Source organism: Oryzias latipes, chromosome 9 (assembly GCF_002234675.1).
Source record: "Oryzias latipes chromosome 9, ASM223467v1".
Lineage (NCBI taxonomy): Eukaryota > Metazoa > Chordata > Actinopteri > Beloniformes > Adrianichthyidae > Oryzias > Oryzias latipes.
In genome coordinates, this window is record NC_019867.2 from 32,856,281 (window position 1) to 32,884,076 (window position 27,796).

Here is a 27,796-nt window from a genome sequence, read left to right on the forward strand (position 1 = left end):
CTCTTTTTAGTTTTTTACATTCCATCATCCACTCCAGCAGAACATATGAGACTGAAATAACTCCATAAAGAACCACCTGAGCACAGGTGTCAGCTCACCTTTGCACTAACAGTTTGTGTGACAGAATGAAATGCTTTACACGTGTTGGTTTGTGTGCATGTGTGTGCGAACTGTTGTTGTGTTATGTACATGTTGACATGATTGTATGTGAAGATTTGTGGAGCCAACAGGTATGTCTGTTACACCTGAGTGGACAGGCCCCGCCCCTTTTAGACCAACATTTACACCAGACAGTAATGATGATAAACTTTCAGCAACTTGTTGCTTTATTAGTCTAAATGACAAAATGGGTTTATTCAAATATACACCTTCTGTGTCAGAAGATTCATAACCCTTATTGTAGCAGTGAAATACAGTACAGACCAAAAGTTTGGACACACCTTCCCATTCATTTGAATGAGAAGGTGTGTCCAAACTTTTGGTCTGTACTGTATGTCCAACTCAAGAGGCCTTCAGCTCTCATCTGTCTGCTCAGCTGTTGGACAGGACAAGTTGAAAAAAAGGAAGTGGAAAATGAGAGAATGTGAATCAAAGCATGTGTGAGGAGTGGCTGTCCTACCTCTGTGTCCACATCAGTGGCTTTCAGCTCAAACTCGGTGATAGTCTTCCTCACGCCCTCCTGCACCCTCATGCCCGGGACCTGAAGCAGAGGCAGTGAGTCGTCCACCGGCTTGATGGTGATGTAGAAGGTCTGAGCCACCTGAAGACGGCAAGAACTTTGTTTCATTGATCTGTTTCAGCCTTCATCCATCCATTATTTTACAGAACAACATGTATTCTAGTCAGAATATGTAGAACAGGCCAGATCCAGGCCTGGAGGGCTGACCTCCTGCTGGTTTTCCAAAATCCTGCCTGATCTGCTGCTGATTACCTGGATCAGGTGTGTTCAGCCAATAAGGAGCTTCAACGGCAGGTTGGAAAACATGTAGGACACTGGCCCCCCAGTCCTGCATCTGGGCTCCCCCGCTGTAGAAGGATGTGGTCTGAACCACAGCGTGGGTACCGGTGAGGTTCTGACCAACATTTGTCCAACTTCCACTGAAAGCTTGTTGTCTGAATCAGACGACAAACCCGCTGTCTATGCGTGTGTATGCGCATGTGTTTGTGTGTGTGTTGGGGGGGGTGCAGTTTCACCATGGAGGACATCACTTTGGAATCGCTTCACGTTTGACATTTTTCAGTCTTTGTGGGTCTGATTATCAGCTGCTACATTAATTAAAGATCCTGATCTGAAACCTAATCAGCAGCTGGCAAAGACACTTGAGAACCAAGGGCCAGTTGTTCAAAGGTAAGATGATCGGATTTTGGTGATCGGATTGGATCAAATCTAGAAAATGGGTTGTTCAAAAGGGGAAGAAGGAATCTGAAATCAGATTAGATCACAGAATCCAAAAAAACTGGATTATCCTGATCCCAATAGGGGGTCGGATTTAAAGGTGGATTCCAGGAGGGAAATGTAGAAAAACTTTAAAATTGGTCTAATAATACAATTGTTTCATTTAGTGTTTATGCTTTTATTTATATTTTGCACTTGACTTGTGTAACGGTTGTAACAGTGATAAAGTAGATACAGTAGACATAGGCTACCAGTTAAGCTATTCAGTAAAGTCAAAACAACCAAAGCAGAACTGCAGATCCTCCTAAAAGCAGAGCCTGGAAATGCTGCTCTCTCCTCCTCAGATTAAAAAACTCCCTGAACATTCTTTATTTTGTTAACTATTGGACATTTAGCCATTTTATCTAAGACGTTTTCAAAATATCCACAATGTATTTGTTAATGTATATTTGTTTTTATTTTTTGTGACTCAGATGAGGGGTCATAAAAGAAATTATGAATGGAAGTGGATGTTTGTAATTTTTGTGTTTTGTCTCAGAATAACAAACTCTCACAGTGACCCCATGTTGGCTCTTCTACCTGTTCTTCACATAGCTGGTAGCCCGTGTTGTGATATGTTCTCCCATTTAGAGCACAGGTAATCTGGATTTGGTAATCTTGAAAACTGTGTATCTGGATCAGGGTGATCCAGTCCAATGTTGCTTTGAAAAACTGGCATAAAAGTAAGACGGATTACCTGATCCTGCATAGGAGGAAATGTGATTTTTCAAATCCGGATCATTTTGATCCAGATTAAACTTTTTGAACAACTGGCCCCAAATGATTAGATTCTCAATGGAACTTTAATTTTTTTATAACTACGTATCTCCCAAGTTTTGTTAAACAGAGCAAATCCTTTTTGACAGCTTTTCCTAACATCCTAGCTTCATTTTGGATGCTTACATTATTTTACATGTAGAAACATACAACACCCTAACCCTGTTAAAACTCTCTGCTCTGTTTGACAGCACCTGGAAAATGTTTGTGAAAAAATGACATTTTCATAGGGGGGCAAATAATGAATGTCCTGGAGATGGTCAGAGGGGCCGTCCTGGCAGCCACGCCTCCGTCTGTCTGCCCCGGGGCAGCTGTGGCTGCAGCAGTAGCTACCATCACCAAGTAGGAATGAATGATTGACACACTGAAGGAAAAGCAGATCAATTATATCCATTATTATTATAATTATTATTTTTTGGGTTCTTATGCTTGTAAATCTGTCAGTGCCTCATCGGACACAAACCCGCTTCCACACCTGCCAGCAGGTAAAGGCTTCAGAACCTCACCTCTACACTCGACAGGCTCTGGCCTCGCTCACCTCATTGGTGCCGTCAGACACAGTGAAGGAGAACTGGTCTGCATGCTTCTCTTCCTCACTGGTGTGGACGTACTGGATGCTGCGTGACGCCAGATCCGCCTGTGTGAACGAGCTGATCCTGGTGCCTGGAGAGAACAGAAGAGGCTGCAGATAGAGACCAGCTTCTCCTTGGTCCTTCTCCCACAGCCTCCTGGGGCCAGGAGGACTCTGGTCCAGAGTGAAATCAGATTCAGATCTCTGTTGTGAGGTTCACTGACTAATCTACGGTTGCAGGGGGTCGTTAGGGATGCTCTGGGCAGGTTAGATGACCAGCAAATACATTTAAGCTTTTAAATCCCATCCCCTGTATTTGGAAGGAAACTGGGCAGTTGGAGAAAGAAAGCTTCCCCACCAGAAGAACCCTCAGGAGAACCAAACTCTGTACGAACAATTATCTGAATCCGACGATGATGAGCTTTCAGTCAAAGCCCTCCTGAAGCGGGCGGGCCACATGGAGCTGAGATAGCAGCTGAGGCTGGAGAGCAGGTGCAGCCTCTCCACCGCTCCAGCTGGACGCTGAGGACAACAAGCTTCTGGACTCGACCTGCACGGTTTGTTGGCTGACGACCATGAAGGACCCCTAGCTCCATCCCACTGGTGGAGCCAGAGGAACCAGCAGGATGTACAGGAGGCACCCAGAGATCATGTCACTGTGTTACAAGGAGCCACAAGCAAAACTAGAGAAACACATGATGTGGGTTGACTACACTACCCAGAATGCCTAGAAGAGGCAGCGGCAGATGTGTCAGAGGGCATGATGGGAAGTTTTTCAAGTGAATTGTGCTGTTGTTTATGTGCTGCAATAATCAGAAAGAGTATAAATTGACCGACAAGTCAGACGGTGTTCAACTCCTTCACAATAATGCTCACCATTGTTGTTACACAACAAACACAAAACCACACATCCTCAGATGTTGTTGAAGCACAGTAGGTTTTAGGCTCCTGACTGCAGCCGTGTAACGTGACCAGACAGGAAACCGACGGCAGCTCTGATGGCGTCCTACCTGGATTGGCTGCGTGTTCCAGGTGACCCAGACTGGTCTGCTTGGTGATGCGGTAGACGAGCTCGCTGGGCTCGCTGTCCTGGTCACTGGCTGACAGCTGCATGGTGGTCAGTTTCTTCATGGAGTTTTCATCGAGGACCAGGCCTTTGTTGACCCCCACAGAGGGGGGGAGACGATCCTCTGCATGACAGCAGAAAGTTAGCCCCACACCCAAGACATGTCCTTCTTTTGGCAAAAAGATTTGGAAAAGGACTGTGCAGCCAAACAGTGGAATAGATGAGAGGATGAATGAAAAAGGAGAAATGTTTGTGAGATCTGCAGAAACCGATTCCTGAAGACTGAAAACGAAGCTTTAGGTAGGTGGAGGGTGTCTGCAGAAAATGTCCATAAGCCCTCACAGCCACCACCCCCCCACCCCCCACCGCTCCTGAGTGGGGGGGCACACAGCCATTAGGTTGTGTTGTTCAGGTGAGGGGCGGGTCAATCACAGGGCATAGAAAGAATTCACTAGTTCTAAGCCTAACAGAAGCAGGCTTTTCATTCCTAAATAGTTAAACCATAAAATGATTCTGCTGTCAGTGAACAAAAAGCTCTTTACTTCATGATTGATACCTAAGGATTCTTCATTCTGTCTGATAAAGTTATGAACTGGATAATGATAAATCATGTGATAAAATGGTTACGGTGGAACAGGGGTGGGATTATAGATTATAGAAGTTCGCTTCCTTCCACTTCCTTTCAAGCAATATTTAATTGGATGTCTAATGATCCCAAATTTGATACGTCTTTTTATGAATGGATAACTGATGATTGTATTATTCCTGTTTGATTGCTTGAAATAAACCATTTCAAATCAAATCAAAATCAGATTGATAGAAAGAGTTCTTAGTTTAGCTTCTTCTATCAGCACCACTCTGTAACATTTCTAAGCACAAGCAGAAAAAAAGAACCTTTTGGTATCTGTTTTTTAACAAACTCTGTGTTTGGTATTATGACCATGATCCAAGTCTGGAGAAAACAGTCCAGATGAATATTCCACCACCGCCGTGCCCTGAACCTGGTGTGATGTTTCTGCTCATGGGCTTTATTGTCTTCCTTCTACAGGTTTCCTACTTTTTGTAAGCAGTGATGTGCAGAAAGGTTTGTGGCTGATGCGTCTTTTTCAGAGTCAGATGTACAAATATGTAAATCCAACAAATCAAATCCTGTCTGGTCTCAGCATTCTGCCACACCTCAGTGCAGCTGAAGCTGGATCCTAACACTGAATAAGTCATGGATTAAATCTGTCTAAAATGGATAATCATTTGAATAAAGCATTACGTTTTGGGCATTCACTTAGTTAGCATAAAGTTAACCTAGGTATTGCGCCGTTCAAGGTGTTGCCTCACCTGCCAGTCGACTGAAACTGAAGAGGAAACATCCCAGAGATTTAGAGGATAAAATGGTTAAAATGCTTAGAATCATACTGAAGATGCATACTGTATATAGCACAAGTTGGTGGATAAATATGTATTTTATCGTTAGTTTACATCTGATGATGGCAGGTGAGGATGCTGACAGGGGAGGCAACGCCTGACCTGCCTCATCCAAAGCCTAAATAAGGCAAGCTGCCATCATTAAACCTGAGTGGGATCCTGTTTTATTTAAAAGAAACCACAATAACCTTCTGCAGTCTGAAATGCAGCTTTACTGTTTTTAACATTTCAGAGCAGTTTGTGAAGATGAAGATGCTGGAAAATGTTTGGCTTTTTAACGGCAGAAAATTCGTTTGGAAATGTTTGATGGCAACTTCCAGATGTGCATGCAGCAACATCTGCTGCTTCTGAACGGCACAGGACCCAGAAAGCTCACAGCTGCTGTCATCAAGTGTCTTTGATTAGCTGGACATGCTAACACGTGTAACTGCACCAGAGCTCATGAGGATCTGGGTTGTGACCCTCAGATGAACCATGTTATCCAGGAGAAGTAGAGCCTCAGCAGCAGCATGTTTGAACTCTCTTTATTCTAACTAAACAGGGAAATCTTCATCATCTTTGTTCTTACGTCCCTCTAAAAAGGTGACGTTTGACACAATAACTTTTGCTGCAAACTGTAAAATCAGCTTCTCATGAAAGTTTTTAATTACAAAATATCTGATTTGTAAAAACCTGACTGACGAAGAACCTCTAACCCTGACTTCCACTGAAGGACTCAGCTGCATCTGCACTCAGCGCCAGAAGAAAACAAATCTGAGGTGTGAGGAAGACCCACCGAGTACGCTGATGAAGAAGGACTGATCGATCAGTTTGTTGCCTTCAGGATCGACCAGGTTAAACATGAAGGACAGGCTGCCCCCCTTCTCTCCTTTCTCGTGGCGGTATTGCAGCAGACCTGCGAAGGGAAGATGTCCGAGTCAGCACTTGGTGAGCCTCAGCAGACAGATGGACCAGCATCACGCTGCAGCTCCACCCATCCAAGCTGCATCCTCCCACAGCCAGAGCTTCTGGCCTTTAGCCACGGAGACACCAGGGCCAATCAAAATCTCCTTTGTGTCGGGTTTCAAACTCTTGTTCTTTTTATCTGAACTTGTCCAACAGCAGAGCAGACAGAGGAGAGCTGAAGGCCTCTGGTGTTGCACATATTTTACTGCTCCAACAGGCGGTTCTGGGTCTTTTGACACACTAGGAGTGTATTTGTATAAACCCCTTTTGTTATTTAGGCAAAACTCTATTTATTATTTATATATATATGATGTTTACAGAGGTGGAGGTGGGGGGGGGGGGGGGTCAATCATTAAGCAACGAGACGCTGGAGGATCATCATCATTACTGTCTGGTGTAAATGTTAGTCAAAAGGGGCGGGGCCTATTTACACACACACACCCAGGTGTTGCCAACATACCTGTTGACTCCAAAAATGTTCACATACAAACATGTCAACATGTACTCAACACAACAACAGTTCACACACACATGCACACAAACCAACACATGTAAAGCATTTCATTCTGTCACACAAACAAGGTGAGCTGATACCTGTGCTCAGGTCGGTCTTTATGTTCTGCTGGAGTGGATGATGGAATGTAAAAGGAGGGTGAGTGTCCGGCCGTGCCCACACCAAGACCCCCACCGAAGCGGGAGCGATAACCCCCCCCCCCCCCCCCCCCGATAGAGGGAATCCGCCCACCAGAGGAGCATGGAGAGTGCAGGCCCCAACCCAGCCCCCCGGAGAGCCCCCCAGACGAGCAGCCCACCACCATCCATTAGTTCCGGGCATACCCTCTCCCAAACCCCAGGCACGAGCCAGGGCCCCCCAAGCGAGACCCCCCATGCACCAGGCAAACACCCGCCCACCCCGTGGGGGGTCAGGAAGATAGCAAAGGAGGGGCTGCCCACCTCCGCCCATGAGGAGGTGGGCGGTTCCAAGAATCAGTGAAGTGACAGAATAAAACCTTTCACCACCTTTCTCTCTTTGATGTGTAAGTTAGAGGAGTGCTGGGTCAGCAGTGATGTTGGTATGAGTGGAACAGCAGCGGTAGAGCCAGCAGAGGGAAATGATGTGGAACACTTCACCGTTTCAAATTCTTTCAAGACGAGAAATGATGAGTTTATTGAACAAAGCAGAAGTTAAGCAGACACAGACCTGCGTTGACGTCCTCCTGGGTGAAGCTCTGAATGGGACCTTTGACAGAAAGCGCCTGGGCTCGGCCGTTCCTGCTGAGCAGCAGTGTGCCGGCGGGCGGGTCTTTGGTCAGGACGTACCGCAGCTTCACGCTGTCTGAGTCGATGTCGGAGCCCTTCAGGTTTTGTTCTGTGATGCCAGATGTCGATCCTGAGAGCACACCATAGTTCAATCCGCTGTAGACTGCTTTAGTCAAAAAGCATCCATTTCCAGATTTCCATCCACAGCAGAAACTCCGCCCCCGTGCCTCACATCCAGTGCTGAGGAACCTCCTCAAGCCAAAAGCAGCTTGTTTCTGGTTTAAGACCATTTTGGTTCAGAAAGCTGCTGCTTGACCACAGAGCTAAACAAACCACAGTTTACTGGGAGACTAGTGCCAATGTTGACTTGGAGCTCCGTTCACCTGAACACAAACTAGCTTCACATGTCTGCTTAGAAAAGATGACGAGTTTGCCTGCAACTCAAACCCAAAATAGATAGCTGAAGCCCGAACCCAGGAGTTTCTTCCAAACTTTTCCTGAGAGACTTAAGAAGTCCGGCGGTTTTCATGAGATCCGGGAGGAACTGTCTCATCTTTGAGGACTTTCTGTCTCACCTGCTGGAAGCTGCAAGCCTCTGTTGACGGTCATGCGGGGCCCCTCGCTGCGCCTCGCGTCCATGGTGAAGTGCAGGCGGCCTGTGCGGGTGTGGACGCCGTTTGTGAGGCTGAAACCCATTTCATCGGAACCCACATTGACCGTGTCGGGTGTGTAGACCAGCAGCTGGTCCAAAATGTCCTGGTAGGTGAAGGTGGACCCCTGAGACAGCACGCGGCCTTTCTCCAGTGGCTGCGAGTAGAACTGCCGTCTGCGCAGTTTTCCTGAGGAAACAGAAGACCGACCACTGAACCTCTAAGGTGGGGGGTGGGGGGTCAAGCTAATATAGCTCTACAAACCTAAAGCACACAAAAAGGCCACATTTCTACAGATTGCAGTTATTCCATTGGCTCCTGTCATTTGGCTTCTAACAGTGATAGCCCAGAGCGAGGAGGGCGGAGCTAGTTGCTGCAGTCAGATGACTGCTTGAATGAAAACGTTCTGCTGGTTTGAAACTGTTTTGCATTTTCAAAGGTTGTCTGCATTCACTAGTAGCCAGGGACTCATTTTTTTCAGGTCCAGCAGAGAAGAAAGCCTCATCTGTTTCCTGGAGCAATGGTAGGATGTCTGCATGACTTCTGCTTAAGCTCAGAATCTGTCTTTAACCATTTAAGTGATATTTCCCAGCATGCCTCTGTCAGCACATGTGAATGTGCAGAGGACACATGCTGTATTGTTGGTGTCAATCCTCCTGTCATTAGATATTTTGTAGGAGGAGACACTTAATAGACTTAAGGCAGTTCTTGTTTGTACAAGAAAAGGAGAAGCTAGTTGCAAATTTTTCTACATTTATTTTCCTTTATATAAAATGAACTTTCTTATCAGTTTACTTTATTCATTTCATTTAGTACTGAGTATTAAGACTGATTTCCTCATTTATGTTTTGCATCCCCAGCATTGTCTATCTTTGCAACATGAATGCATTTCCTCTCCTAACTTAAGCTGTCATAAGAAACGGTGTTTCTAAAAAGACGTTTTAGGAAAAGAAAGCATTTGGAAGCAGAAACCTCCTTTAAGGAGTGAACATGTTCTCACCATAGGTGGGAATCCTGATGATGGTGAAGAGGATGTCGTTCTCCGGCGTGTCTTTGGCGAGGACGCTCAGAGAAGAGTTGGTGATGACAACTCCAGACTTTTCCTCCACATGGATGCTGTTGGCCGACATTATCAGCTCACTGTTCTCTTTACTCTGTTGTGGGGGGAAACAAAAGCGTTGCAGTTTGATCCTGCTTTTCCTGTTGCTACCGTTTTGCTCACATCATAAGACAACAGTTCCAGACACACCGTCAGCTTCACCCACTCAGATTCAAGTTCAGAAGAAACAGAGAGGCAGCAGCTGAGCAGCTCCAGTGGTTTCTCCTGCAGATCAGCGACAGACGGTTGAAGAAGAATGAGATTCTGCTGGACCATCTCAGCACAGCATTTATGACCATTTGATCCAGCAGTGAAACCCAGGGAAGGGGGTTCGCCCCCATCGTCTGGCAAAACGTGAAGAATCTTTCCAAAAAAGGTCCAAACTCCTCAGAGGAGGAGCAGGGGGCTCAGATCTTTCTTGTAGAGAATGTCTATGTAACCCTTGTGCTATCCTAGGCACTTTACCATTGGGAGTTGGGTCATCTAGACCCATTAGACAGTGCTCTGAACCTTTTTTCTTCAATGATTTGTGATCTTCACTGGTGTCCATGGATTACATGAAATCTTTCCACCTTTATCCACCTTTGTCATGGTAGGGAGAACACCTCAATGGAAGGGGGGGGTCATCTACGATAGCACAAGGGTTATGGGGACCAGTTCTGCTCCTCATGACCCACTGGAGACAGTGGGACTCCCGGACGTCCACCATCATGTCTTTGGTCTTGGGGCTGTTCAGAAGAATGTGGTCCTAGTACTCCCCCTCTTGACCACACCTCAGTGTCACCTGTATATTCTGAATGTGGCAGGACTCTAAGTAGTGTTTACAGTCTGATGTGAACAGAAAATAAGTCCAAACAGTTGCAGGTGGAGCCCCCAGTGCTGCTGTCAAACCCCACAGACAGTTTATGGAGACCAGAAGTCTTAATCAGGTGAAGAGACTGGACCGGGAAGGAGCTGGACAGGGAGGTGAGCAGCTTGGCTCGCATTTTCAGGAGCTGGAGATCAGGACTGGAGCTGAGAGTGTGAGGAACAAAGCGGGCAGGCAGGAATAGAGAGGGAACACTGGACGATCTGGCATTGTGTAGGGAATGAGCTGGGTGTTTATACTGCAGGTGTGTTAATGGAAACAGGTGAGTAGGGGGTGGGATCAGGGGAGGAGGCGACTCTTCACCCAACTCCACCAGCACGGGAGAGGGGCAGACAGACAGGAACAGGGCACATGGCCTGTATGCAGGCTGGAGGATGATCTGATCTGTTAGGTGATGGGGGAGGGGGGTGGGCCTTGAACAGTACAATTAGACAGAACCATGACTGACTTCCCCAGAAATTACTGTCCAAGCCTTTGGATGCTGGGAAAGACAGAGATGAGTAACGCTGAAACTCGTTCTCTTAAACAAGAAACCCGTAAGTTGGAAAGAGAATGGCGCCGCTCTGGTTCAGAGCAGTCTCTGGATATCTGGAAACATAGCCTATTAAATTATAAAAAAGCTCTGCGTAGAGCTAGAAGCCAGTACTATTCAACCTTAATATCAGAGAATGGAAACAATCCAAGATTTCTTTTTAGCACTATAGCTAAATTAACTCGCAGTTCACATTACATCTGAGCCGGGGGTGTCTGGTCCCTGGGGGGTGGGTTCTGGTCCTTGCTCCTGAATGCTGGGCCCCGCCAAATTTCCAACTGTGGCCGAGCCTGGTCGGGCCATATTTACAACACCCCTTGTGGGCCCTCTTTTTTTTCCCCGGGGTTCCCCCCTCCTGGGCGGGGGCGGCGGGCCCCCTGCCTCGCTCCTCCCTGGACCAACCGTGGGCCAGGCGGGTGGCTGCCTGGAGTGCGGAGCGGGTCTCCCTTGGGGGGTCCTGGCTCGTACCTGGGGTTGGGGCGGGGGGATGCCCGGAACTCCTGGGTGGTGGTGGGGTGCTCGTTTGGGGCTGTGGGCGTCCTTCTCCGGTGGGGCCCTGCGTTGGGTTCTCCCGGCGCGGCGGGGGGGCTGCTCTCCTGGTTGGGCTGGGGCGGCGCTCTCTTTCCCTCCGTGCCTCCCTGGCCTCTGGCTTTGGGGGCCTTGCGGCGGCCCTGCTGGCCCTGGCCTGGGTGGCGGGCTTGGTCGCCCGGGCGGCGGTTGTTCCCTGCCGGTTCCCGTGTGGCGTTGGGGGGATTCCGGCTGCCGCTGCTGCTGCGGTGGGGGTCTTGGGGTGGGGATGGCTGGGCACTCTCCCTCCTTCTTTCCACGTTCCACCATCCATTTTAGAAGAACATAAACACTCACCTGAGCACAGGTGTTAGCTCACCTTTGCACTAATAGTTTGCATGACTGAATGACTGAAATATTTCACACTAGTTGGTTTTAAGGCATAAGTATGCGTGTGAACACTATCTGTTTTGTGTACATGTCGACAGGTGGACATTTTTGCAGCTAGCAGGTGTGTTTATAACATTTGAGTGTGTGTGTGGACGGGCCCCGCCCTTTTTGTACTGCATTTGAACCTTTTTTTCTTTTTTTTTTTTCTTCTAACTTGTCCTGTCCAACAGCTAGGCAGACAGATGAGAGCTGAGGGCCTCTTGGGTTGGACATATTTTACTTTAACAAGAGGGGTTATTAATCTTCAGACAAACCAAAGGTATGTCTGAATAAACCCCTTTTGTAATTGAGGCCAAACTTTATTAATTTCAAACATGTCTGAAAATCTTTGGTGTTGGACCGGACGGAAAAGGAAAGAGGGGAAGAAGAGAGAGGGACGTTAGAGAGAGGGGGGGTAGGGGGTGATAATAGGAGGGGAAGGGGGATAAGACCATGAAGCAGCATAAAGCAGCAAGTTTACTGGTTGTTAATCATTATGGTAAGGTTCAAATGAAAAAAAAAAACAAAAAAAAAGGGCGGAGCCTGTCCACACACACACTCAAATGTTATAAACACACCTGTTAGTTGCAAAAATGTCCACCTGTCGACATGTACACAAAACAGATAGTGTTCACACGCATACTTATGCCTTAAAACCAACTAGTGTGAAATATTTCACACTAGTTGGTTTTGAACCTTACCATAATGATTAACAACCAGTAAACTTGTTGCTTTATGCTGCTTCATGGTCTTATCCCCCTTCCCCTCCTATTATCACCCCCCTACCCCCCCTCTCTCTAGCGTCCCTCTCTCTTCTTCCCTTCTTTCCTTTTCCGTCCGGTCCAACACCAAAGATTTTCAAACATGATTGAAATTAATAAAGTTTGGCCTCAATTACAAAAGGGGTTTATTCAGACATACCTCTGGTTTGTCTGAAGATTAATAACCCCTCTTGTTAAAGTAAAATATGTCCAACACAAGAGGCCCTCAGCTCTCATCTGTCTGCCCAGCTGTTGGACAGGACAAGTTAAAAATAAATAAATAAATAAATAAATAAATAAATAAATAAATAAATAAATAAATAAATAAATAAACTCGCAGTCAGAGCTCAGTAGAACCACATGTTCCTGTTTCTCTCAGCTCTGATGATTTTCTTACATTTTTCGATAGTAAAATCTCAAATATTAGACATAAGTTAAATCAAGTTATTCCTACTATCAGTCCAGAACAGGCTGAAGCGGTAGAAATGGAGGCATCCATAGAAACCTCTGTAACATTAGACTGCTTCACTGCTGTGGATCAAGCGGAAATAACATCAATTATTACGTCCTCCAAATCCTCAACGTGTCTGTTAGACCCAATTCCCACTAGACTTTTTAAAGAAACTTTTCCCCTAATTAATGATCCCATATTAACAATGATAAATGCCTCTCTGGAAACGGGTTACGTGCCACAGTCTTTTAAATATGCAGTTGTTAAACCTCTTCTTTAAAAGCCCAGTTTGGATCCTAGCATCTTGGTCAACTATAGACCGATATCAAACCTGCCCTTTATTTCTAAAATCCTAGAAAGAGTTGTACTTAAGCAGCTTTACTGCCACCTACAGGACAACAGCCACTTTGAAGACTTTCAGTCGGGGTTTAGACCCCACCACAGTACGGAAACTGCACTAGTTAGAGTCTCTAATGACTTGTTATAGGCCTCAGAAAAGGGACTACTTTCTATTCTGGTCCTATTGGACCTCAGTGCAGCCTTTGACACTATCGACCACGGTATTTTACTCCATAGATTAGAGCAGGACATAGGGATCAGAGGATCTGCTCTCCAGTGGTTTAAATCCTATCTGTCCGATAGGTATCAGTTCGTTAATGTAAATGGCCATTCCTCTCAGTGCACTCGAGTCAACTATGGAGTCCCACAGGGCTCAGTCTTGGGACCGATCCTGTTTACGCTTTATATGCTACCCCTAGGAAACATAATCAGGAAACACAGCATTAATTTTCATTGTTATGCCGACGATACGCAGTTGTATTTATCCATGAAGCCTGACCAGAATGACCAGATAGAGAAACTGAATGCCTACATCAGTGACATCAAGACCTGGATGACAATTAATGACCTCCTCTTGAACCCAGAAAAAACTGAGGTCATTATACAATATATATATAAATTTATACTGTATTCATCCCTCAATGGGGAAATTCTTCTCTGCATTTGACCCATCCCCTGGGGGAGCGGTGAGCTGCAGCTGAACTGCGCTCGGGAGGCAGTAGTGTTGAGGGCCTTGCCTAAGGACCCCCACTGGGTGATGTTAACTGCTCGCCATTGATATGGTAATAGCCCCCCCCCAGTACCATTGCTTATTCCCCTCCGGGAATCGAACCCTGGATTCCTGCATGGTAGCTTGTCACCTTACCAACCGAGCTACCCAGCCACTAGGTCCTAAAAACCTCAGAGATGCTCTGTCTGCTCTGTCTGCTCAGATAGTCTCCCTGGATGGCATAAGTATAGCCCCCAATTCCACAGTTAGAAACCTTGGGGTTTTATTTGACCAGGATTTATCATTTAAGGCTCACATATCTCAGGCGTGCAGAACTGCCTTTTTTCACCTGTGGATTATTGCTAAGATCAGAAATCTACTTTCTAGGGGAGCCGGTTTAGCTCGTGCTGGTTTGCGGCGCCTTCCGCCCGTGAAACCAGGGTTCGACTCCAGGCTGCTCCCTGTTCCCTTCTCTACTTCTGTGCCGGTACCAAGCCCGGTGGCTTTGAGAGGGTTGCGTCAGGAAGGGCATCCGGCGTAAAACATTGCCAAGTTTACCATGCGACTCGTTCGCTGTGGCGACCCCTGATGGGAAAAGCCGAAAGAGAAACATCAGAAATATACTTTCTAAGAGTGATGCTGAAAAACTCATCCATGCATTTGTTACGTCGAGGCTGGATTACTGTAACTCCTTGTTAGCAGCGTGTCCTAAGAGTTCCTTAAGAAGTCTCCAGCTTGTTCAGAACGCAGCAGCTAGATTGTTAGCAGGAACTAGCAGAAGAGATCACATCACTCCTGTGTTGGTTTCGCTCCATTGGCTCCCAGTTGATTCTAGAATCAAGTTCAAGATCCTCCTGTTAACCTATAAGGCCTTACATGGAATGGCCCCGTCCTATATTAAGGACCTCATAGTCCCTTACCAACCAATCAGAACACTTCACTCACTAAATGCAGGACTGCTTGTGGTTCCTAGAATTAGTAAAAGTACGGTTGGAGGTAGAGCGTTTAGCCACCAAGCCCCTGTTTTATGGAATAAACTCCCAGCTTATGGAAGAGAGGCCGACTCAGTTTCTACATTCAAAGTTAGACTGAAAACATTCCTCTGTGGACAGGATTATTGTCAGACTAGTTAGTATTCAGAGATTATTTAACTTAATGTTAATGTGTTTAAATTAAACTTAATAACAATAACTATTTGTTTTTAGGCTGCTAGAAGTTGAAGCTGGGGTAACTATGGTGCTCTGGGGTTCTGTCCTCTTTCCTTTTTTACTTCTACCCTTCCTCTCCTCTATTCTTGATCATTATTCATCATTTAGTTCTCCATGCCTCTGTTTGGTGCAGTGATTCATGTATTGTCCCTCTTTTCCTCTCCCCTCCTGGGGAGTGGGAGTGCTTCCAGACTCCAGTTGTTTCATCCGTGCTCCTGTTCCTGACCGAGTACCTCGCCGTTGCTCCTGCTCCTACACCTGGCTGTGGATCCTGCCTCTGGCTCGTCTCTGGCTCGTCTCTGGCTCGTCTCTGCTCCCGCTCCTACACCTGGATGTGGTTCGTGTCTCCGGCTCGACTCGCATCTTTGACTGTCCCCCCAACTCCATCTGGATGAAGCTCGTCTGCTGGACTTTATATATGTAGTTGTAGATTTAGATAAGTTAATTCTTCTCTAAGAGTTCTGGTAAATCGCCTGTCCGTCCTGGGGGAGGATCCCTCCTTCATGTGAACTCCACCTGAAGTTTCTTCGTTTTTTCCGGAATCCGGTTTTTTTGGGAGTTTTTCCTTACAGAGAAGGGGGGTCTAAGGGCAGGGATGCCAGTATAGCTTAGTCAGTTTGTTAGTTCATTTTAGTATTTTTCTATTGAACTCTTTGGATTCGTGATCCTTTTGATTTCATGTTTTACTTCGAAGCCCATCGAGACGACTGTTGTTGTGATTTTGGGCTATACAGATAAAATTGAATTGAATTGAATTGAAGAGCCTGACCACTGAGGTCACACGCTGCAGCAGCATCTGACCTCAGACGAACAACAGCAACAACGTGAGAGAATGCCTTCGTCACATGTCATACGTGTGCAGAAACTGCCCCCCACTTTTGGATTTGCCAGCCTTCCTCACTTCCCAGTCAGCGTCGAAAAGGCACAACGACTGAAGCAGAGCCAGAGCTGAAGTTTGGCTGTGACAGGCGTTCACGCTAAGCTTCTTTGTGTAATTTTCCAATAATTCATAAATTTATGCAAAATGTAGTTCTGAATGCTCCACAGAAAAAGCCGGATAAAAGTTTGTGTAAGAATTTAAAAAAACTGTGCTTTCATGGGTCATGACCCAAAGAACGAGGTTCTGAATATAAGCAGCTGAAATGAGCTTCCTCCGTAGGGGGGCTGGACACTCCCATAAAGACAGGGGGGGGGAGCTTGGTCACCCACAGAGAGCTCGGAGTAGAACCACTGCTCAGAGGTGGCTCTAGGAATTTAGTCCAGATGCCATGTCCCACTGAGTGGAGGCGCCAGGGAAGACCCAGAACACGTTGGAGAGACCATGTCTCTGGGCTGGGGAGGTCTGGACATTTATGCTTAGACTGCCACCCCCGTGACCTGGTCCCAGATGAGCAGAAGAAGATGAAAGGATGGATGGATGGATGGATAGATGGATGGATCCTTTCAAGTGTTTAAAATGAGAGTTTTGTCTCTTGTGGGCTCCTGTAGTAACAACAAAGAAACGTGTTTGCAGCAGGTAGACCACTGGCTTCTTACCTGGATGTTTATCTCCACATTAAAGGCCTCTGTCTGGCTTTGCCCGTCACTGATGTAAAAGCTAAAGACGTCCTGCTGGTTGGGAGCTTTCCTTTGGTTGTCCTGAACGTAGAAGATGTGCTCAGACAGCAGATCCTCCACAGGAAAAGGCGAGTCTGGGGTGATGACTTGAGAGTCCCCCAACAGACCACCTGTCAACAAAGTCAACAGAGAAAGATCAGAACAGAAGCCCTAAATTTACTCTACAGTAGATTTTCTCAGCCAATGAGCCAATAGCTAGCAACTCCTTTCAGCTATGATTCGCATTAGAAGGAGAAATATCGTTGATCAAGTTAAAAAAAAAGTCTGGTTGATCCTTAGGAAACTAACATGTGAATGGATTTGACATTCATTCTAGTTTACTTGTTGGTTTGGACACAGATTTCATTAACTTGATGATCTGGACGAAATCCAAGAATCTGGAAAACTGTTCAGTAGCAGGAATTTCTGTCTGGAAGTTTGGATGAAGATTATCTGGATCCACTTTAGGTCAGAGGATGTGGATCCACTTTAGGTCAGAGGATGTGGATCCACTTTAGATCAGAGGATCAGATCCAATTTGATCGATCAACATGAGCAACTATCGAGTCAGAATCGGATCGTTGTTTACACATCTGGGATAAAAAAGCCGCTCAAACACGTCTCATTTAGCGTGTCATGGTTTGCTTCTGTTGAACTGATGGACACTGATGAAGCCTTCCCAACGATTTCAGTCATAGTTTGTGTGAAGCTCACCTCTCTTGGTATTTTCAATGAAGCCGTATTTGGGGGGACGGATAAGCCAAACAAAGAGGTCCTTTGTGGGTGTGTCCTGTCCACCTATTGAGATGTGATTGGTGGAGAGCTGCAAACGGCCGCCTTCCTGCACCTGAGCACAGACGTGAAAGGAACGGTGAAGAAGTTCTGCAGAGTAGTCAGCTAAAAATCTCCAAAAAAAGATGCACACAGCTGTAAGTGTGCCTGAAACAACTGTTAGGGTCATTGTGACCCGGGTTTTAGGTCTGAGTTGGGCTTAATGCCATTGAGGGAAAAATGCTTACATGTATTAAGCGACATGAGACAAGAATCAGTACGTTTCCTTTCAGAACTCCTATCATTCAGTCACTTTCTGAGAGATGGGGGAGTTTAACCACATCACTTTTCTCTGCTCGTGTTGTTTTTCTCCTGTTTCCCTGCAAATGAGGGGAAGGGTCATCTGCACCCGGGTCATCTGCACCCGAGTCAGTGACCCGAAGCTCCATGTTTACTCCAGTGGTTTCTGTGGTAACTGCAGCAGCTGAGCCGAAGGAGAAGAGTTCTCTGCTGGAGCCTCGCTCAACGCCCCCAGCCCCCGCCGTGTGTGTGCACGTGTCGGACAGAAACCTTGATGCCGCTGTGCACGGTGACCAGCGGCGCCTGGCGAGATGTGGGAGTGATGGTTATGGTGAACATCTGGTTGTCAAGGCGGTTGTTTTGCTCGTCGTGGACGAAGAAATGGAAGACGTCCGTCACCGGCTGGTTCCCCGTCTCTAACGAGGTGACGTACCTGAAGACACACAGGTGACACATCTCAGCTTGGTGTCACATGATCGGGTTTGGGAAGCAAAAGTTTTGCTTTTGAACGACTTTCAAAGCAGGTGATGCTCTTTTACAGAGGGAAATCCATTGCAGCTCAATCTTTTCTAATCCAACTGAATCCTTCTAGTTTGACTGAAGCAAACCAGCCGATCATCCCTGAAGACCTTCCTGCTGGGAGGCCGTTCAGGATTAATGATCCGTCTCAGTGTTCTCCACTAAGCTCCTGCTCTGTCTCTCTGAATGCAGGCTAGAATCTACACAGGTTGGTTTGGCAGCATCACTTTCACAGAGAGTTAGAGGACGGCTCAGAAGATATTGGATGCAAAACCATGTGGTTGGAAGCACAGATTTCAGTGATGTAAACTAGAGGAGGGCGATACTAAGAATTTGGGCATCGATCCAATATCAAGTACTTACAGAGCGAGTACTGCGACATGGATACTGATACTTTTATTTAAATGTTGTGCATAATAAAACACAGAGAGAACAATTTCTGCAAACAAAAATGTTTATGAACAAACTAGAACTATCCGTACTGAAGATGCATCAAATATAAAACAACAAACAGTATATTAATAATGGATTCAGTCAATGAGAAGAAGAGAACAGCAACTAGTGCAAAATAACAAAAAAGCAACAATCTAACAAAAACGTAAACCTTACAGCATCACAAACTATATTTTTTTAACAAAAGGCAGTGATAAAATAAAAAAACGTGTAAAATATTTACAGTAACAAATATAAATCCTGCGGTTGAGTGCAAATATGTGAGAAAAGATAGTCAACAGTGCAAATCAGGTTTAGACTGCGAGTGGCCTGTAACCTTTGACTCTTTCCTCACAAACCCTCCAAGAAAGTTTCCCTTTACTTCCTTTTGACTGTGTTGACATGAAAGATTGAAGATTTGTTCAGAAATGTTCATTTCTTTCAGTCATGAACTGTCCCACCTCAGAGAACATTCTCTGCAGATCCAAGTGTTGTAATTAGATGTTTTTGGTCATCCTGCCGGTTCCTTCTTCGGGTCTCCATCCTGTGGAATGAGCGTCTCTTCTGGGCACCGTTGGCTTTCAGTAGTTGCATCAGTGTGAGGCTGCTGCGATTCCAGGGTTTGAGAGTCAGACTGATCATTTGCTGCCTTTTGTTGCAGCTGAAGCTCCTGCAGGGCACGGTGAGGTGGTTCCAGGAGCCTTTGCTAAGGCAGAGCTGGTTTGGTTGAGGATCTGGTTCTGAATAGGCTGAGGAATGAGACACAGACACTGGCCTCCCATGAACTCAGTGAGTATATTTTACTCACAGTTTGAGTTCGTTTTGAAGAAAACGTTGGTTAAAGCTTTGATCTCTCCATGCTAGTATCAATACTCACCTTAGTATGGATAGTATTGATAGTCACATCGATAAGCCCTCCCCTCATGAAAGCAGCTTCATTTAGCAGGTCAAGTCCTGTGGTCGCTGTCACGTCTGTGTCAGTGAGGAGATCTCAGACCAAATGTCACTCGCCCAAAAGAGAGCAGATGTTTCAGAGAGCAAAGTTGACAGTTGTTTGGTAGCAGTGTTGTTAGCCGACCCAGCTAGGCGGGCCGGGACGGTCTGAGCCGGAGTTCTGCAGTGGTTGCAGACCAGAGGACCAGAATGACCCGATGGAGTTAAAGTTGTTGTAATGCAGGGTCTGACAAGAACCCCAGTGGATGTACCTCTGACAGGACACATATAGTACAGCTGATGGTGGGGGATCACATAGGGAGCAGTGGAGCTTAGCGAGCTCACCAGCAGAAAACTGTAGAGCTGTTGATAGATGCCGGACAGAGGAAGTCCAGGTGAGTATGGACCAAAAGGAGAGAATCCACATCAACACAGCCGTGGAGGAGAGGCAGGCTGGCTCACAGGTCTGCTAAACGTTCACACCGTGCACACATTCAGTCATCAGGCAACATCCACGGGGGTAAAGAGAACATCATACGCAGTCCAGTCCAAATGCTGAGTCCAAATATGCCCGAAAATGACTCAGAGTCCAGGGAGCAGCGGCAGCCGCGGCGTCCAGCATTACTCAGGCCGACAGTGAGAACATGAGTATAGCCTGGGGAGTTTCAAATGTATATCTGTCTATTTAGGTATTTATTCTTTTCTAACTCCAATACTTTTCTTACCTCCCTGCTGTCAAATAGTTTCAAGCCCATAACAGACACGTTTAGATTGTCCTCTTTTTCTGCAGCCATATGGTGACTGCTTCGTCTGACCTGATCTGATCTTTGGGGAGGACACCGTTTGCTGTTATCAGGAGTAATGAAGTGATGGTGGCTGTAAATGAGGTCACTCTGGTGACTCTGAGGCTTTGACAAAACTCACTTCTCCACCAATCATTTTTTTGGAATGTTTTTATCTTTTGGGCATTTCAGACTAACCTTTGCTCTGGAAGCATTAGAGCTGTGACGGTGTGGGATTTTTGATCACCGCGGTGATAAACCAGCAATAGTCGCGGAGTCGCGGTTAACCCCCCCCACCCTGCCACCAAACACAAAATTCCCCGGCGGCCGCGTCGCAGATGAATACAATGGAAATGAATAATGACAACACAGTATTGTCTATTAACAAATAACAGTAAAACTAATGAACTAACTATGTAGCTGTTGTAGAATGAGTATGTGCAGGAAGAAGGAGGAGCGCCTGTGTTGGGGGCGCGTTCATGTTTAGTGTTACGAAGTGAAGGAGAACAGTAATAGAAGAAGGTTTCCCCCAGAAGAACGCTGAGTGATTCCTTATAGTTTTACTTTATTACTTTACTTTATTATGCTCTGGAGTAGAGCTGTGACAGTGTGGGATTTTTGATCACCGCGGTGATGAAGCAGCAAGAGTCGCGGTGTCGGGACTCTTGCGACCCCCCCCAAAAACACAAAATCCCCCTGTCAGGCGGAATAAGTACAGAAAAAGTAAATTATTAGCAAAGATGAATGTGTTTATTATAGGTCAAATCACGCACCATATGCAAAACTTTAAACAAAAACAAAAGGCGATGAGATGATGACCTCACACCTCTAGCTTTCATTTGTGTTTTCTGGCTCTGATGAGGAGATAAACGCCCACATGCAGCCATGCCGTCAAAACCTGAGAGCCTGTGCTAAAGATCTGAGTCAGCGTCTGCCCCCACCTACCTGATTCTGTGCATGTCGATGTCCTCCATAGTGAAGGAGGAGTACTCCCTCAACTCCCGGGGCTCCTGCTGGGCTTGGCTCCTGGTCAAGATGCCGTACATCGGCGCGGACACCAGCTGAAGGACGATCTGCTCATCGGAGGAGGTGTCGTCCTGATCAACACAAACAGAGAGCTCTCAACAATGTGGAGCAGCAGCTCTTTAGAAAGAGAAAACCATCTGTTGTGCAACACAACTCCTCAGAACAACGTTTCTGAAGGAAACGTCTCCAGACCTGCAGATGCCAGAGAGACACCAGGGGGAGTCTGCAGAGCTGGACCAGCGCAGGGCTGGACCAGCTCTGCATTGGTCCAGCGGACAAAAAAAGCAGACAAAAAAGAAATTCTGCTGCAGACACACAGATCCATGACTGTCTTTGTTTTCCTGCTCTGAGCTGGAATCTGGATCAGAACTGGACGGATGGATGGATCTGATGCTGCTGCTATTTCTGTTGCACCGCTTACAGTAGGTTGGGATGTGAGCGGCTGTAAGCTAATAGGAGAGGGTGATAACAAAGGCATGATGGGATATCAGTAATGGCTTACTTACAGTCCCGCCCACAACTCAGAGGTGAATTCCTAATGAACTCCTGCCGCTCTGCAGAAACTATGTCTTAGAGAACCACACTTTTTTGGGTTTTGGCTAAAAATGGCGTCATCATAGTTAAACGTTGAGTGAAAACGCTTTGAAAACGGATCAGGAGATGATCGGAGTGGGGCTTTAGACACTTCCGTCTGGTTGGTCCTGCCGTTGCTTGGCTCTCACATCCCAGACGTTCATGGGTTTCGCTCGTTCCTCAGGTCTGTCACTCACACTATAGGAAAGCTGGGACCGCCGGATCACCGTGCTGCTCTTCTCGCCCACTTCTAATATCATCGAGGCCGTGGCGTCCCGCTGTGGCCCGAGGCCCCCATCCCTCAGCACCTGCACCTGCACCACAGTGGTTGCCATGGAGATGCCATCACTGACTGAAAAGGTCATGGAGTCATCTTCAGCGGAGAGCCCGGCGTGGCGGTACAGAAGAATGTTGCGGGTGACATCGCTGAAGCTAAAGGTGTCACCTGGGGAGGACCAGAGAGGAGGCGGGTTATTTTCATCCACTGGGGGCTCTGGAACTTCAGGAGTGGGGAGACACATCTGCTCAGAAGCAAAGCAGTAACAACATCAGTCAGTCTGACTTCAGATGAAGAAGGTAAAGACTGATCATGAAGACTCTGAATAGCTTCCAAGAAGACGTGATGCTTTCATGGGTCAGGGTTTTTGTGAATGCTCTATACAAATGAACATCATCCAACTGAAGTGAGACACACCTTCACCTGAGAGGTAACATTCCTCTGAGGAGAAAGGATTAAATGCTGGTAAACGACACATCTAGATGTAGAAAATCTAAGTGTTTTTGGGTCTATAGAAGAACGGATGAAGGAAGCTGACATGGTTATAAAAACCTGAAAGACCAGAGGAGGAGCCTGACCTGGATAGGCTTGTGCTTTGCTGCTCTCTCACTTTTGTGGTGTCAGAGGTGTGAATGTGTTTACCGTGGCTCAGGGGGGTTTCCTGCTGAGCTCTGATCAGCTGTCCGTCGGTCGGAGCCTCCACCAGCTCAAACTCCAGCTCATCGGGGGGCGTGTCAGCATCGCTCACAGCCAGATGTTGCCCACCTATGAACACACCCGGACACTTAAACTCCTCCCACCTCACTGGAGCTCCACCATTGACAGTAAAAACAACGGACAGCTCAGCCCCTCCCTTCTCGTGTTCCCAAACAGGAAGTACCATTGCTTCCTGATATGGGCGTCGCCATAGTGATTGGTCCGAGTTGCACTGAGTCATCGTATCTATGGCTGTCTCCATTGCCATAGATACCGTGACTCCGAGGAACTGGAAACAATCACCGTCTACTGGTTCCAACATGGCGGCGCCCGTGTCAGGAAGCAACATGAGGGATTTGGCCTCATTTGGAGAGAGCTGGAGGTACGACATCTTCCATGGACGACGTCACTCCTCCATTCGTTCATTGCTTTTAGTCTATGAGCTCCACAGACCCAGCTGAGCTTTGGTTGTGATTACCTATGCTGGCTTGCCCCCCAAGGCTGACCTCCAGAACCGGATCCAGAACCTGAAATACTGGCGGCTGCTGGTGGTTTGAAAGCAGGAGGACAGCAAAGTCCATCTCAGGGGTGGTGTGTTCCCCGTCTGACACTGAGAAACAAAATGTACATATAAATGTTGAGGTTTCTGTCTTGGGTCTTTGTTTTTTGGTTCTTTCTTTTGATTTATGGTTTGATTTATGTGCAGGTGGGCTGTGGCTCCTCCCAGATGAACCCCGCCCCCTTCTGTGTTACCTGCTGTCAGTCATCACTGTAAAGAACTGATTTTTTAGGTTTGGTTGTGGCTGTTTGTGTATTGATAGGCCTGGTTTCCTATTGGCCGGTCCAGTGCTTAACAGCCGCTGCTTTAAGCTTCAAAAATAAACCTTCTTATGGTAAAATGATGGAAATGTTTTTATTTGTTGGTCAGAACTCTGCTGCTTGTTGACTGAAAACTGCCGTTCTGAAGGTTCTGAACAGGAAATGTTCATACTTGCTGCCTTGATTACAGTGACGCTGTAAAACCAAACACCAGAACATCTTACAGCAATATTATTATTATTTTAATAATCACAGTTAGTTGCTTTAATTTATTTGAAATATACATTTGTATTAATTAAAATGAAACACTATTTAATATTTTATTATTTTAATTTGAGGTAGTTCCAGATATCAATACCTTTTCTTAAGGAATCAATAATGGTTATTGGTTTCTAGTTGGAATGAATTTTTGAGCTCCGCGTTCTGATTTTACGTTAAGGATATCTGTCACTTTCAAACCCACAACTGTCCGGCCTGACAACATTTAACAAATGTTGGTTTTTTAGGTATTGACTGTGTTTATTGACAAACATCATAAATAACAAGAACAGCAATGATAATTTGTTAAGAAGCTCTGAGGACTGATGTGAGACTGAAAGAATAAACCCCACAGAAGATCTGCACAGGGAGGAAAGGAGACAGAAATAAAGTACAGCGAAAAAAAACGAAAAGACTTTGACGTTTTTATGTTGGTAAAACAAACATCACAACGAAAGAAAGTGATGAAAAAGAGCAGCAACCAGCATCTCATCCACATAACAAAGGCCAGACTAAAGAAGAAGGAAAAAAAGAGCCAGAGAAGTCAAAGGTTCACAAGAAATGGAAAGAGAGTACATTTGCTGCAGCTAAAAAATCTTCACTTGAAAGTTTAAAGAAAGACATTAAAGAGGGAAAATGAGGAAATGAAAATCAACATGGAGTGAGCAGACTGTAAAAATGAGAAGGAGGGAAGACAAACACCTCCTTCCTCCTCCATTGTGTTTTTACCTGTGAAATAAACGCTCAGGGACTCCGGCAGGCCTGTGGGGTCAAAAGCAGAAGCAGGTTCAACCTGGAAAACAGCTGAAACACCACTGCAGACAGAATGCCACAGTAAAGCATGAACTGAAAACTGAAAACAGGAATTCATCTCGCTGTTCGTCCATCAAAGCAACACCTTTCTGCTCCATTTCAAACACCCAACTGTTGTCCTGACAGCACTGCAGCTTAGAGAAGAAAGTAAAACCGATCTAATTTTAACTGAAACTCTCATCCTTGCAGGTCTAGTAGTTGTGGGTCTGGTAGAACAGAGGTTACAGCTATAGATGTGCATTATGCATCTGATAGACATGGAGGTCTACTGCAGATCGCTGTTCAGATCTCTAACAGACGACTTTCCCACAGCTAATTGCATTGTGGTCCCATCAAGCCGTTTGGGTAGTTTCTCCACTCAGAGCACAAGACGTCTATTAGATAATTAATATTCATCTAGTGTAGATGTCTGCTGACATCTCAGACAACTCTATTCTGTTACTCTATTAGACGTCTACCAACAGTGTTCTGACAGGTTTCTACATGTCGAGGTCTCCTACACAGATCTCCTAGAGATTTCTGTGATCTGCAGAAAAGTATTTTTTTCATTCATTCATTCATTTTCTATTCCGTTTTATCCCTTTTGGGGTCACGGGGCTGCTGGAGCCTATCCTGGCCACTTGTGGGTGAAAGCAGGGGACACCCTGGAAAGGTCGCCAGTCTGTCACAGGGTCACAATCACACTCCCATGCATACTCACACTCACACCTATGGACAATTTAGATGAACCAATGAACCTATTGGGAGGAAGCCGGATTCCCCGGAGAAAACCCACGCATACACGGGGAGAACATGCAAACTCCACACAGAAAGGCCCCCCATTGGTGTTCTGGTTCAGAAGGAAAGAAGACTCAGAATTTTCTAGCTTTAGACCTGAGATGGCTGTTTTTGAGGAAAGACTTAAAGCAGTCGATGGTCCGATTCCAAGAATGGCACTAATCGGGAAACACTAAAAGAGACCCATGAGACCCATGCAGACACCTGTTTTAGGGGAGTTTTGTGAGTTTAAAATGTCCCAAGTTGGGTTGTGATTTCTAGAAATGTTGAAAAATGAAGAAGTGTTGTTCTTGTGTTGTTATGAAGTTGCATACATTTGTTAGATCGTTGTTCTGAAGCAAGTTTCTGAGACCTTTAACCCCAGATTTCAGTAGAAATGCTTGCTACTTTGAGGAATGTAGAATTTTGTTATTACTAGTTATCTGTAATAAAAGGCCGCACTGTGGTGTAGCGGTTAGCTCTCTTGCCTTACAGCATTGAGTTTCTACTGTGGTTCAAATCCCAGCTGGGTCCTTTCTGTGTAAAGTTTGCATGTTCTCCCTATACATGTTTAGTTTTCTCCAGCTTCTTCCCAAAGTCCAGAAACATGTTTAACAGCTTAACTAGTATCTCTACGTTGCCCCTGGGTTTGAGTGTGTGTGACCCTGTGACAGACTGGCAACCTGTTCAGGCCGTACGCCTTTACCCAACAGTAGCTGGGTTGGCATCAACAACCCTGTGACCCCAAGAGGGATTCAACGAGTGCTAAAGATGAATGTATGAATGCAAAATGTTTAGTAAATGTTTCTCAAGTAGACGTCTAAAAATATCCACATCCTACAGGTAGATGAAGAGATCTCTTTATGCAGAAACCTTTCAGAACACTTATGGTACCTCTAACAGAGTAACAGAACAGAGATGTCTGAGATGTCAGTAGACGTCTACAATAGATGTACAGTACTGTTGTTAGGTGTCTTCTAGACATCTAGTTTCCGGAGGGAAAAGGGAAATCATTTGCACAGGTTTGATGCTTTAAGATCAACATTTTCTTCATCAGTTTAAAGAATGTTGTGTCGTTTCTGTTCCATCCTCTGGACGGACGGACGGACGGACGGACAGACAAATCCTTGAATCTTCTTTTTCCTATGGCTTTTTCCTTCCGGAGGTCGCCCCAGCCAATCAGCTTCCTCCTACCATAGGTCTGATTCTCATATTTGGTTTGGCAAGGACTGGACATCAGATGCCCTCCCTGACCCAACCCTCTGTGTTTTTCCCGGCTTGGGACCATCCCAATCAGACCCAGGCTTGGGCCCCTTGTGGCTACATTGGTATCATACCACTAAATAAAGTCAACATCAGTAAACGGACTTGAACTGGCTCTACTTATTAAAAGGATTTCTGAGATGGGCATAAGGCTTTAGGGTGAAACCAAACTAAAAATGATGCTTTCTTGTTTGACAGCATTGGGAGGGTGGGGTGGGGGGTTAATTGACCAATAGGTGTTAAACTCGTTAGTGGGCTCCAATGTGAACAACAACCTTGACATTTCTTCTGAGGTCACTAAAGCCTGAACAGATTTCGTTGAGCTGGTACACCATGACACGTAGCTCAGACAGTCACGATGACATCACATTTTTCACAGTAAAAGCTCTGAAATGACGGGTCACTGTGTGAAACCAGGAGGGAATTGTTTGAATGAAGATGATGATGAAGACTCTTCACTGGTTTTTATTCACACGTCTAAGTGTGGGAGGGCGGGTAAACGGTGGTCATGCCGTACCAATAAAGGAGTACTGGTAGAGCTCCTGGAGATGAGCTGGAGCTGGGGGGGGCCTGTAAATGATCTTTCCATTGTCCACGTCCGCCTGTGTGAAACGCATCACGGCTGTGTATGGTCTGTCCCGGTGCTCAATGGTCCCTGAAACAAACAGCACAGAAGGGGGGAGCTTAATGTTGGGCTTTAGCGTTGGAAAAACCGTTACCAGAGTTACAGGTTTATTTTCTGGTTAAATTCAACTCTACAGGTCTCATTATCAGGACCAGATCAGCGAGATCATAAGACGGGGGGGACCATGGAGATGACACAATTTGAGAGTTAAGATGAAAAAGACAAATGCAACACGGCAGGAGAGCCAGACCACCAGGTCAGAGGAGGCTGTACCACACTCCCACCCTGAGCTTGGGTACACAGCCCCAACAGATACTCTGAGGCAGCGACT

The 27,796-nt window shown here is 46.1% G+C and overlaps 1 protein-coding gene across 3 annotated transcripts in view; it reads right to left on the reverse strand.

Annotated features, from left to right (window-relative positions):
- Positions 1-27,796, reverse strand: part of fras1 (Fraser extracellular matrix complex subunit 1) — a 144,419-nt gene that overhangs the window by 25,327 nt on the left and 91,296 nt on the right. For 2 of the 3 annotated variants that reach the window (XM_023958905.1, XM_023958907.1), the window contains 16 exons: positions 27,358-27,495; positions 24,738-24,770; positions 23,410-23,541; positions 22,878-23,000; positions 22,156-22,403; positions 21,305-21,456; positions 17,964-18,126; positions 17,337-17,469; positions 16,563-16,753; positions 9,124-9,277; positions 8,049-8,312; positions 7,415-7,603; positions 6,044-6,163; positions 3,794-3,973; positions 2,751-2,875; positions 620-760 (listed from right to left, as the gene is read on the reverse strand). In XM_023958905.1, coding sequence (XP_023814673.1) covers positions 620-760; positions 2,751-2,875; positions 3,794-3,973; positions 6,044-6,163; positions 7,415-7,603; positions 8,049-8,312; positions 9,124-9,277; positions 16,563-16,753; positions 17,337-17,469; positions 17,964-18,126; positions 21,305-21,456; positions 22,156-22,403; positions 22,878-23,000; positions 23,410-23,541; positions 24,738-24,770; positions 27,358-27,495 — 2,486 coding nt within the window. The remainder of the gene's footprint in view (positions 1-619; positions 761-2,750; positions 2,876-3,793; positions 3,974-6,043; positions 6,164-7,414; positions 7,604-8,048; positions 8,313-9,123; positions 9,278-16,562; positions 16,754-17,336; positions 17,470-17,963; positions 18,127-21,304; positions 21,457-22,155; positions 22,404-22,877; positions 23,001-23,409; positions 23,542-24,737; positions 24,771-27,357; positions 27,496-27,796) is intronic. The other variant, XM_023958906.1, reaches the window with a different exon arrangement.